The following is a 13,632-nucleotide window of genomic DNA, read 5'->3' as shown; positions in this document are numbered from 1 at the left end:
AAAAAAAATCTCGGAATCAGAATGATAACTAAAAGAATCCCAGAGTTATTAATGTTTAAAGTGACAGTGGTCAGATGTGCAAAAAACGCTCCGGTCCTTAAGGCCAAAATGGGCTCCGTCCTGAAGGGGTTAAGGAACGTTTGTATTCTCAACTTCTATCTGCTGTTTTCCTTACAGATAAAGTGTCTAAAATTTCTAAGTGGTTTTTATTAACACGTTAAGGACCAAGGACGTGTATAAACAACCAGGAGGGATGCACGTTCCCGCACCAGGACGAGTATACAAGTCTCACACCTGGACGAGTATAAACACCGCCGGGACCCTGCCTCACTGCCAGGACCGAAGTAAACTTCGCTCCATTCAGTTTTAACCCTTACAGCCGTGGTCAGAAGCGACTGCGAGCTGCAAGTGGTTTGAGCTCCCTCTGTCTCCCCTGCAACACCCCACAACACGATTGTGGGGTGCTGCGTGTGATCCATTAATACTGCATCAAAAAACTGATGCTGACCTATACTGTATCAGCCCTATTCATTTCTGAATGAGACTGCCACAGTATACATTGTAGAGATGGGCGGTATGACCAAAGATGTGTATCACGGTATTTTTTTTTCTAAATTTTGCCAGTTCCACGGTATTTAACAGTATTTACCCCCCCCCCCCCATCATCATGTGGCCCGTGGTTAATCAGCGCTGCGCTGTCCCCCACATCGGGGGACTAATCATATGTGACCCGCGAGTGCTTCTCCCCCCCCCCCCAAATAATTATCAGCCGCTGCGCTCCTTACATGACAGTGTGCTCAGCCTATCACCGGTCGAGGCGGGACGGTGATAGGCTGACGGCTCTGTGACGTTCCCATCCCCAGGAAACGGCAAGAGCAGTGGAGGGATTGTGAGGCCGGTTCCGGAGCACTGGGGGAACGTAGGAAGAAGGGGAGTTAAAGTTTATTTTGTTTATTTCTAAAGCCCGGGCTCAGGATAGTACAGTACAGTACAGTGCAGTGCAGCGGCTGATAATTATTGGGGGGGGGGGGAGAGAAGCGGTTACGGGTCGCATAGGATTAGTCCCCCGATGTGGGAGACAGCGCAGCGCTGGGCTGATAAACCAGGAGGAGAGAAGCAGAACAGCGCCCGTGGGTCACATATGATTAGTTGCCCGATGTGGGGACAGGGCGCTGCAGCTGATAATTAATTAATTCGAGGGGGGCCCAATCGGTATTGCGGTACAGGAAAAATTCATATCGTGCAGGAAAAAAATGTTGATATTCGGTATGAACCGGTATACCGCCCAGCACTAATACATTGGCATGCTTTTTTTGACGTGACTCCAACGGACACCTCTAACATACTGCAGAAATGCAGTATGAATTAGAACTATCCCCCCACAAAAAATAAACAAATCAGTTTATGATTTATTTATTTTTAACTCCCAATGATGGATATATTCACCATGAGCGGGTGCTTATTCATACAACATGAACAATATATCCATCAGGAACTTCAACTGCCGACAAAGGAGTGATCAGAGCGGTCCCTGGTCCAGCTAATACATATTTCTTTCTGAGACAAAAATCTTGCAGTCCACATGGGGTCATATATTTCATATAATGATGTCCTGAAAGCCAAAGGGGGCTCCTCTCATTCTGGGTCCTACCAGGCGGTCAGGCAACCAAATAAGGCCTAAGTTGGAGTACTGCTCAGCCTGGACGAACAGCGTAATAAAATATGGGCTCAATGTACTCACTACTGCCCAAGCTGAATACTTTAGGGCAGGGGTCTCAAACTCGCTGCCCACAGACCAATATTTTGCAGCCCACTGCCCCCTCCCCGTACTGTGCGAAATTTTGCAGGCCGCTGCCCCTTCCCCGCTGCCCTCCATACTCATCTTTCTGTACTGATCGATCCGGTGTGAGGTGGAAATTTGCGACCCATGCAGACTTGCGTCCGCTCCTCCCCTCAGCTCTCCAAAGGTTTCCGAAGCTAGAGCTGGGGGAGGGCAGAGCAGGGGGAGAGAGCTGGTACACGCCCCCCTCATCTCCCCTCCAGGAGGAAATCATCCGGAGCTATCCCAGACCGTGCACTTTGTCATCCTCCCCTGCTCTGTCTTCTTTCTCCAAATGCAGACCTGCGTGCTCCGAAGGCAGAGCAGGGGGAGGCAAGATGAGGAGCAGTGTACGTCCTCTCTACCCTGCTCTGCCTTCTTTTCCCTGTGGAAACTTGCGTCCTCCGAAGGCTCGTGCTGTGATGTCCCCCCCTTATCCCCAGCCCGTGCAGTATGTCCCCCTTTACACATACAAATCATCCCCAGCTTTTGTGCAGTATGTCCCCCTACACACATAGAAATCATTAGGGAGGGGAGATGAGGAGCCGTGTACATCCTCTCTCCCCTGCTCTGCCTTCTTTATCCCATGCAGACCTGCGTTCTCTGGGAGGAGGAGATGAGGGGGGCGTGGCTTCTTTCTCCCGTGCAGACCTGCGTCCTCTGGGAGGGGAGATGAGGGGGGCTTGTACCTGCTCTCCCCCCCTGCTCTGCCTTCGCTCTGCCCTCCTCCCAGCTCTAGCTTCGGAAACCTTCGGAGAGCTGAGGGGAGGAGTAAATCTGCATGGGTCGCAAAGCAGGGGTTGGCGTGACGTGACGTCAGCGGCGTTGGGCGGCGCCTACGTGACGCACCATCTGCACTGCTCTGGTGCAACGTTTCTTCAAGTCTCAGCAAGTTCGCAGGCCTGTAAAATGCCTAGCCAGCCAGGAACAGAGTGGGGTGCACCTCACTGACCCTGGTAAGCTACAGTACTGCCAGGGAGAAAAAGGGCCACTGGGGAGGGTTCTAGGCTTGGGGGGGGTCGCAGATGAATGATCAGGGTGCGCATCCATGGTCAGCCAGGATTTGTCCTCCCTTCCCGGATATGTTCGCCTTGAGGTGGGGCTCCTGTTGGTATCCGCCTCAGCTGGTATGTCTCCTAACTCCTTTTATGTTGTATCTTTTTCTTTTTGTGGTATTTCTTTCTCTTGACCTTGCTCTTCTTTTTAATGTGTTTGTTCTACCCTGTCTTAAGTCATATGTTCCCTCTTTAGGTTTAACTTATCTCATTTCCCTTCCTTTCAGTATGGCCCACCTTAATTCTTGCCCTGCCTGTTTGTCCCATCTACAGCCTCTCCATCCACTACTTGGGAAGTACTGTGGCCTCTCCATTATGTGCAGTCTAGTTATGTTATTAAGTTTATGTTGACTTTTTTGCTTATTACATTCTGTTTTGCACTATTCTTGACCCGTTTTGTATTTAGGCCTTGCAAGGCTGTTTCTGCTCTCATACTGATCACTCATTTATGTTTCTGTATTTCATTGGTCTGTTCAATAAACCTCTTTTTAAATTAAAAAAAAAATAGCAATATGACTATTTTTTTAATTTCATGATTTTTGCATTGCAAAAAATAAACTACAATTGATATCAGCTTACTTTTACTATGTACAAGAAGTACAAATTGTGACAAAAAAAAACAATGTCAGAATTAGGCTGGGTTCACACTACGTTTTCTCCCATACGGGAGCGCATACGGCAGGGGGGAGCTAAAAGTTCGCGCTCCCGTATGTCACCGTATGCGCTCCCGTATGTCATTCATTTCAATGAGCCGACCGGAGTGAAACGTTCGGTCCGGTCGGCTCATTTTTGCGCCGTATGCGCTTTTACAATCGGACCTAAAACCGTGGTTGACCACAGTTTTAGGTCCGGTTGTAAAAGCGCATACGGCGCAAAAATGAGCGCTCCCGTATGGGAGAAAACGTAGTGTGAACCCAGCCTTATTGTGATTGGCAAAACATTACCAGAGTTATTCTCTAATAAAGTCATACATCCCCAATTTGAAAAAACAGGCTTGGTCTTTAAGGGGCGTACAGGCTTAAATGTATTGGTCCTTAAGGGGTTCATAAAGTGCAAAGTGCAGATCCGATATTTCATCTCATCCAGAACTTATCATAAATTCGTAACAATTGGTGAGCGATTTCCTCATTAATAAAGTGCATGATGCAGCAAAAAAAATATTATTTTATCCAGAACTGAGCTATTTCCTCACAAGTAGAGTATACCCCTTGTGACATAGGTATAACCACACCAGATCTTCTGCAGGTATAGTCTCAATTATACCAGGGAGTGTATACCAGTGCTAGACACTCATCCAGCATCTTATCCCTGTCCCTGATCACTGCCTGTGAGGTTGGTGTCCACCCTGAACTTCAACATACAGACATGCAGCTGTTTTATGTCTTCTAAGGAGTGGCTTCGGGAGGAGCAGCAAAAAACAAAAAAAAAACTGCCTAATCTGCCTAATTCCAGTCCAACTGGAAAGGGAGCACCACTTCTTCCTTCTGAGATCTACTGCCTAGACTACTGGGGCTGGACCTTTACTACCACAGGCTTGCTTCTCTTTTTGCAAAATGATAGTGCTCACACATTCAGCACGCAGACTTTGGCCCCACATGGTCAAGCCATGAGACGTGGCTTCACCTGAGATAGTAGTGAGATGGTAGTGGTGAGGAGCTACCGTGCCTTCTACATGCTCCTCCTTACTCAAGCGTTTAATTGCAGATCACCGGTATAGTCTATGTTCTATAAATGTTATTGTAAACATTGAACAGAATTTAATAACTTAATGTTTAATTTTTTTTTAAATACGGACTGTATGGATTTCACCACTTCTGATTCTTCTAATTTCACCACTCACGGAAGCTTCAACTAGCCAAATAAGGAACTCACCTTAGCATTCATTCCATTAAAGACAGCCATCTTTAAGTATATTATTGTGAAAATCTTGGCATGACAAGCAGAAAAGCAGGAAATAATATCCAGCTGGAAGGTAAACTCTTATTTTATAGACGTTTACATGAACCCATGAATACCTTGTTATATTTCTTACAATATTTCTTCTGTCTCTTGTAACTGGGAACAAATTTACTGAAAAAGATGCAGCCTAGTTCTGTGTCCCAGTAACACACTGTAGAAGCAATAATAAAGAACACAAAGGGAATCTGTCCGCTCTTTATCATGCTCAGAGCTGCAGACATAGGCAGATAACTGATCGGGAGATTAAATAAATATTAACTGTCTCTTAGCTGATTGTTGTTTGCAACATTATAAAATCCTGTTTTAATCAATGCTCAAGGGCCACAAAGGTGGTGCTCTATTTGTGGTCACCTCAGACTTATTCCTTGTAACTATTTGTGAATAAATGTTTAAGTGTATCTTGTATCTATCAAAAATTGTACCATTCTCTGGTTTTCTTCTTAACAGATCAGTCTAAAACTTGGTGATTATGCCATTATTAAAACGCAGGCTATACAAAAGGAAAAAATATTTTACTCAAATGTATTAATCAATTATAACCCTATTATACTGATACAAACATACCTTCTTTCCAGCTAGAATGACGTGGTTAGTGCCTGTCTACTCTAAGATAACTATAAAAAGAAAGTAAGCTACCATTGAGCATGGCTCACCTAGATAACACTTACAGTAGAAGAACAGCCTGAACCACAACTGTCTATAATACAGTAAATGATGCATTTGATTTAAACAGATCATCATCAGGTTCTAGAAAATTTTCTGTATAAAATTGACAAAATCCATACAGCAAAGGCTCCAAAGCATAACATTACTCTAAACATTTTGGGGTTAAAAAATAAATAAATAAAGGAAATCCATGCTTATACAGTTTACCTTTAAACTGACCTGTAATGTGAGTTTGCAGAAGGATCAGTATTAGTGAAAATGTTTTTTGTCTGCAGAAGAGAACATGGTACATCCTTAGATGTAAGATGATATACACGTTGAACAACCACATGTATGTAGGCATCTTTCCAACCTGCGGCCCCCTGGGTTTCCACTAGATCCAGAAGAGAATCATTTACAGTGATGCTTGATTTAAATTCCTTGTCTTGGATACTGACAGGACTTTGGGTATGGCTGCCGATACCTGAAAGCTGGCAAATCAATTCCAAGCAGATCATTTATGGGAATAGCTGACTTGACAAAAATATTCTTTGACAAAACTATTAAGAGAAACTGACAAATGGGCAACCTCACTTACCTGAATATACAGGTGATTAGCATTCCAAGGGGGGATTGATGTTCATGCTGCAATATTTTGCTTTTTTTCATTCGTAACCTAATCTGAGCCTATCTGTGGCAGTGGGAAGGGAGTTAGTTGGATAGTTATTATCTCTGATGTTTCATATGATCTGTATCATAATATGTCTCCTGTGATTGTTACAGCCATACTCTGCAATTTGGTTGAAACATGTTTCTTGCGGGGGTGTTTTAGTGCCTGGTTATTGTATTTTATTTGCATGTAAAAAAAAAATTCTGTTTTGAAAACTTAATAAAAATTATATAAAAAAAAAAGAAAAAAAAACAATGCTTTCCTTACCCCAATCTGTATAGAAATTCCTGAGATGTAGTACAGTCTTGAAATCTGCAAATGAACTCTTAAAGGGGTAGTCCAGTGGTGAAAAACTTATCCCCTATCCTAAGGATAGGGGATAAGTTTGAGATCGCGGGGGGTCCGACCGCTGGGGCCCCCTGCGATCTCTCTGTACGGGGCCCCGGCTCTCCGCCGAGATAGCGGGTGTCGACCCCCGCACGAGGCGGCGGCCGACACGCCCCCTCAATACATCTCTATGGCAGAGCCGGAGATTGCCGAAGGCAGCGCTTCGGCTCTGCCATAGACTTGTATTGAGGGGGCGTGTCGGCCGCCGCCTCGTGCGGAGGTCGACACGCCCCCTTCCAGCGGGCTGTCGGGGCTCCGTACAGGAGATCGCGGGGGGCCCCAGCGGTCGGACCCCCCGCGATCTGCAACTTATCCCCTATCCTTAGGATAGGGGATAAGTTGCTCACCACTGAATCACCACTGGACTACTCCTTTAAATGCACCAGGGGCAGGTTTGAAGACTATCTGCACTTCTGATGCTGTCTCTTTGGGTCCCATTTGTGACACCCCACTCAACAATATTCATCTCATTGTCCTTGAAAAAAGGGGCAGCGTGAACACAATGGCATCAGAGATGCAGATAGTCTTCAAACTGGCCCCTGGTGCAGAGTTAAGAGTTAATTTGCATATTGCAAGCTTGTGCTATATCTCAGAAATGGCTGACCAGATTAGGGTAAATAATACATTGTTTTATCCCCCACACTAACCAATTGTATATTTAGGGGTGATCCATCTGTCAGTTTCCCTTTATTATTTTACATACAGTATAAAACATATCATCACCAATTTAAGCTAATAATAGTAATATTGCATGATGGGAGTTTTTTTTATAATAACTTTTTTTTTTATAATACTAGCAGTGCAGTGCCATTCTCCTCCTTGATTAATTTTAAAGTGATTAATAATCTTCTTACCATTGATCTTTTAGTTATTTTAGTCTATTTGATACAATTTTAGACATGGTGAAATATTAAAGCAATTTTAATTATGTGTTTTCCATATATGCAAGCCTGAAATGAGAAATTTATCACACACAGATTTACAACACATTTTGAGTTAATCTTTTGGCAAGATTCATTGCCAAGAAAATACTGCTTTCCTTCTTAAAGGGGGTACTCCGGTGAAATACATAAATGTTTTTTTTTAAATCAACTGGTGCCAGGAAGTTAAACAGATTTGTAAATTACTTCTATTTAAAAATCGTAACCATTCCAGTAGTTATCAGCTGCTGTATGCTCCAGAGGAAGTTCTTTTCTTTTTGACTTTCCTTTCTGTCTGACCAAAGTGCTCTCTGCTGACACCTGTCTGTCCGTCAGGAGGGTTTACTATGGGGATTTGCTCCTGCTCTTGGCAGTTCCTGAGAAAAACAGAGGTGTCAGCAGAGAGCACAGAACTTCATCTGGAGCATACAGCAGCTGATAAGTACTGGAATGGTTAAGATTTTTAAATAAAAGTAATTGACAAATCTATTTAACTTTCTGGCACCAGTGGATTAAAAAAAATGTTTTTCACCAGAATACCTCTTTAATAAGGCTATATGCACACAGCAGAATTTCTTCACTGAATTCTTATCAATTCTTGAAGCAAAAAATATTCCCCGTCAGGACTTTCCGTTGACATCAATTTGATTCCAGGCAGTCAGGTAATCAGGGCCGGCCTTTGGGGTGTGCGAGCTGTGCGGCCACACAGGGCGCCATAGCAACAGGGGCTTTTCAAACCCATGCAAAAGTCTGACGGCAGAGCCCGAGGTTGCACGTCGCCATGAGATCATTAAGCCACGCCCCCTTATCTCCCCCTCCCAGAGGATGGAATACGCAGCTCTGCATTAGACAAGAAGACACAGCAGGGGGAGAGAGAGGACGTACACAGCTCCCTCCCCTCCCCCTGCTCTGTCTCGAGAGGACCTAATTTACCAAGGGGAGGTTGCAAGTTTTCCACGGGGAAAACACAGAGCAGGGGGAGGGGAGAGAGAACGTACGTGCACAGCTCCTCACCTCCCTAATGACTTATATGTGTGAAGGAGGACTTACTGCACTGCACGGGCTGGGGATAAGGGTGGGGGGGACATCGCAGCATGAAAGCTGGAGATGATTTCTGTGTGTGAAGGAGACATATTACACGGGCTGGGGATGTATAGACTGCAGGGGAATAAATATCATACTGGGGATGATTTCTATGTGTGAGGGGGGGGGGGACTCCTGAATGACACATGCTGGGAGTTGTAGTCCCTGTTATGTGTGTATGCCAGTGGTGTATGAACTACAACTCCCAGTGTTTGTTGTTACAATGATTTTTTTCCTCTTTGTGTATGTTTATGGGGTAATGGGGGGGGGGGGGGCACCACAAGGTTAGCTCGCACAGGGCGCCTGAACACCTAAGGCCGGCCCTGCAGGTAATTCTGTGTGAACATAGCCTAGCAAAGAATATGTAATTAGTGCTGCTGATACATTTTTCTGCTTCACTATATATTATACACTCTACCAGCTGGATAAAGCAGGAATTTCGAAACTGTATACCATATGCTATTTAGGTTAAATCTGTCATCAGTTTCACCTGCATTAACCTGTCGGTACAGACAGGTAGTTCAGGTGATACTGATGACAAACAATGACAAACATACTTACCTGACATCGTTCCGTGCACCGATTCTCCTGCTATCTTCCTCCATATCTTCCGTTCTGGGGCCAACTTGGAGCATGGGCGGAGCTTCCTGACGTCACGGCTGCTGTTTCTGTGCTTGGTCCCACTCTTAGCAAACAGCAGCGCTGACATTAGGAAGCTCTGCATATGCTCCAAGTTGGCCATGGGACAGAAGATAAAGAAGACAATTCGGGGAGAGCCTGAGCATGGAACGGGATCAGGTAAGCATGGTTGTCATCAGTGTCACCCGCACTACCTGTCTGTACCGACAGGTTAGTGAAGGTAAAACTGATGACAGATTTCCTTTAAAGTCAATGTGTTGTCTAGATAGATACCGTATTTATCGGCGTATAACACACATTTTTTAGGCAAATTTTTTTAGCCTAAAGTCTACCTGCATGTTATATGCCGCTGCAGTTCAATGATTTAAAGTGGGCGCTTAAAATCAATCAACTGCATCAGCTTTTGCAGGTTCAGAGACCTGCCGTTGCTGCCCGCTTCTCTGCCCCTGCCTATCCTGGGGTCCAGAGACTGCCGCCACCACTGCCCCATTGCCTACCCCATCCCCGATTTTATAATTACCTGTTCTCGGGGTCTGCGCTGCTTCTGGCTCCGGCGGTCTCCTAGGTTGTTGCTATGCGCTGCACAATGACGAGTGACGTCTTCAACGCGACGTCACCGTCAGTGGCCCGGCGCACAGTGACAGCTAAGGGCGCCTCCGGAGCCAGAAGCAGTGTGGACCCCGGGAACAGGTAATTATAAAACCGGGGATGGTGGAGGTAAGGGGGCAGCGGCAGTCTCTGGATAGCAAGGGGAGAGAAGCGGCGGCATCAGGACTCTAGACCCCAGGAACGACGGCGGTCTCTGATTCCGCAAAAGCCGCACTTCTGCGGGGTCAGAAACAGTCTATCAGGGTATAGACATGCACACACACGCACCCTCATTTTACCAAGGATATTATAGGCCGGTGCGTGGTATATATATATATATATATATATATATATATATATATATATATTTTTTTTTTTTTTTTTCTAATTTTTTTTTTCTTTTACTGATTAGAGGAAGATACTGAAACATGTTCTTTTCTTCTAATCTGTTTCTATATTCTGGTTGTTATTTTTAGTACATTATTAACATATCCAGAATATAGTCTTTTTTTAAGCTGTGGGTTTGTAAGCATGCGCTGTGACCTGAGGTCATTCTACAGGGGTGAGGACTGAGCCTTTATTGACTTCTCTATCTACTAGTGTCACTGTACTGACGCACCGAATACTTTACATAAGCCTCCCCCTTATCATTACAGACAGAACATAAAGTATTAGCTTAGTTAAAGGCTACTCAAGAAGAAGCAGGTTAAACATTTTTTTCTTACCTGAGCTAGATTCCTAACACGATTCCCCATATATATCAGACAAAAAGTGAAAGGGCGCTTTGATCTCACTACTTGGTATTTGGAACAAAACACTGGTGGGAGAGATCCACTTTGTGCAGAATAACAATACTAATCAATTGTTGCAGTATTGTGGAATATGATTCTTTATGCTTCTCTTGATACTCCAGGTGCCCAGACCCCCCCCCCCCCTCCCTTTATACTCCAACATTTCCTCACCCTGGTTTGTTCTGACTGGATCAGGGTCACCAACCATGCTATATGGGAACGGTTATGAGCTCACCAGATTTAGAGTGAGTACACCCCCCCCCCCTATTTTTTTTGTAAATATTTTATTGTTACGCCGAGCGCTCCGGGTCCCCGCTCCTCCCCGGAGCGCTCGCTACACTTCCCTCACTGCAGCGCCCCGGTCGGTTCCACGGACCCGGGGCGCTGCGTTACCACCTCCGGCCGGGATGCGATTCGCGATGCGGGTAGCGCCCGCTCGCGATGCGCACCCCGGCTCCCGTACCTTACTCGCTCCCCGTCAGTTCTGTCCCGGCGCGCGCGGCCCCGCTCCCTAGGGCGCGCGCGCGCCGGGTCTTTGCGATTTAAAGGGCCACTGCACCGCTGATTGGTGCAGTGGTTCCAATTAGTGTTTACACCTGTGCACTTCCCTATATCACCTCACTTCCCCTTCACTCCCTCGCCGGATCTTGTTGCCCTAGTGCCAGTGAAAGCGTTCCTTGTGTGTTCCTTGCCTGTGATTCCAGACCTTCTGCCGTTGCCCCTGACTACGATCCTTGCTGCCTGCCCCGACCTTCTGCTACGTCCGACCTTGCTTCTGTCTACTCCCTTGTACCGCGCCTATCTTCAGCAGCCAGAGAGGTTGAGCCGTTGCTAGGGGATACGACCTGGTCTCTACCGCCGCAGCAAGACCATCCCGCTTTGCGGCGGGCTCTGGTGAAAACCAGTAGTGACTTAGAACCGATCCTCTAGCACGGTCCACGCCAATCCCTCTCTGGCACAGAGGATCCACCACCTGCCAGCCGGCATCGTGACAGTAGATCCGGCCATGGATCCCGCTGAAGTTCCTCTGCCAGTTGTCGCTGACCTCACCACGGTGGTCGCCCAGCAGTCACAACAGATTGCGCAACAAGGCCAACAGCTGTCTCAACTGACTGTTATGCTACAACAGTTACTACCACAGCTCCAGCAATCATCTCCTCCGCCAGCTCCTGTACCTCCTCCGCAGCGAGTGGCCGCTTCTGGAATACGACTATCCTTGCCGGATAAATTTGATGGGGACTCTAAGTTTTGCCGTGGCTTTCTTTCCCAATGTTCATTACACTTGGAGATGATGTCGGACCAGTTCCCCACTGAAAGGTCTAAGGTGGCTTTCGTAGTCAGCCTGCTGTCTGGAAAAGCCCTGGCTTGGGCCACACCGCTCTGGGACCGCAATGACCCCGTCACTGCCTCTGTACACTCCTTCTTCTCGGAAATTCGAAGTGTCTTTGAGGAACCTGCCCGAGCCTCTTCTGCTGAGACTGCCCTGTTGAACCTGGTCCAGGGTAATTCTTCCGTTGGCGAGTATGCCGTACAGTTCCGTACCCTTGCTTCAGAATTATCCTGGAATAATGAGGCACTCTGCGCGACCTTTAAAAAAGGCCTATCCAGCAACATTAAAGATGTTCTGGCCGCACGAGAAATCCCTGCTAACCTACATGAACTCATCCATCTTGCCACTCGCATTGACATGCGTTTTTCCGAACGGCGTCAGGAGCTCCGCCAGGATATGGACTCTGTTCGCACGAGGCGTTTCTTCTCCCCGGCTCCTCTCTCCTCTGGTCCCCTGCAATCTGTTCCTGTGCCTCCCGCCGTGGAGGCTATGCAGGTCGACCGGTCTCGCCTGACACCCCAAGAGAGGACACGACGCCGCATGGAGAATCTCTGCCTGTACTGTGCTAGTACCGAACACTTCCTGAAGGATTGTCCTATCCGTCCTCCCCGCCTGGAAAGACGTCCGCTGACTCCGCACAAAAGTGAGACAGTCCTTGATGTCTACTCTGCTTCTCCACGTCTTACTGTACCTGTGCGGATGTCTGCCTCTGCCTTCTCCTTCTCTGCTGTGGCCTTCTTGGACTCTGGATCTGCAGGAAATTTTATCTTAGCCTCTCTCGTCAACAGGTTCAACATCCCGGTGACCAGTCTCGCCAGACCCCTCTACATCAATTGTGTAAACAATGAAAGATTGGACTGTACTATACGTTTCCGCACGGAGCCCCTTCTAATGTGCATCGGATCTCATCACGAGAGGATTGAACTGTTGGTCCTCCCCAATTGCACTTCTGAAATCCTTCTTGGACTTCCCTGGCTTCAACTCCATTCCCCAATCCTGGATTGGTCCACTGGGGAGATCAAGAGTTGGGGGCCCTCTTGTTCCAAGGACTGCTTAAAACCGGTTCCCAGTAAACCTTGCCGTGTCCCTGTGCTTCCTCATGTAACCGGTCTCCCTAAGGCCTATATGGACTTTGCGGACGTTTTTTGCAAAAAACAAGCTGAGACTCTACCTCCTCACAGGCCTTATGATTGTCCCATTGACCTCCTCCCTGGCACTACTCCACCCCGGGGCAGAATCTATCCTCTGTCCGTCCCAGAGACTCTTGCCATGTCTGAATACGTCCAAGAAAATTTAAAAAAGGGCTTTATCCGTAAATCCTCCTCTCCTGCCGGAGCCGGATTTTTCTTTGTGTCCAAAAAAGATGGCTCTCTACGTCCTTGCATTGACTACCGCGGTCTTAATAAAATCACGGTTAAGAACCGCTACCCCCTACCCCTCATCTCTGAACTCTTTGATCGTCTCCAAGGTGCCCATATTTTTACCAAACTGGACTTAAGAGGTGCTTATAATCTCATCCGCATCAGAGAGGGGGATGAATGGAAAACGGCATTTAACACCAGAGATGGACACTTTGAGTATCTGGTCATGCCCTTTGGTCTATGCAACGCCCCTGCCGTCTTCCAAGACTTTGTTAATGAAATTTTTCGTGATCTCCTATACTCCTGTGTTGTTGTATATCTGGACGATATCCTGATTTTTTCTGCCAATCTTGAAGAACACCGCCAGCATGTCCGTATGGTTCTT

General features: G+C 46.6%; 1 protein-coding gene across 9 annotated transcripts in view; it reads right to left on the bottom strand.

Moving 5' to 3' along the window:
- Positions 1-13,632, bottom strand: part of SPIDR (scaffold protein involved in DNA repair) — a 1,058,688-nt gene that overhangs the window by 558,925 nt on the left and 486,131 nt on the right. For all 9 annotated transcript variants that reach the window (XM_056521841.1, XM_056521842.1, XM_056521843.1 and 6 more), the window contains one exon: positions 5,719-5,969. In XM_056521841.1, the coding sequence (XP_056377816.1) occupies positions 5,719-5,969 (251 nt within the window). The remainder of the gene's footprint in view (positions 1-5,718; positions 5,970-13,632) is intronic.

This window comes from Hyla sarda, chromosome 5 (assembly GCF_029499605.1).
Source record: "Hyla sarda isolate aHylSar1 chromosome 5, aHylSar1.hap1, whole genome shotgun sequence".
Lineage (NCBI taxonomy): Eukaryota > Metazoa > Chordata > Amphibia > Anura > Hylidae > Hyla > Hyla sarda.
This window is presented reverse-complemented; position numbering and strand designations above follow the sequence as displayed.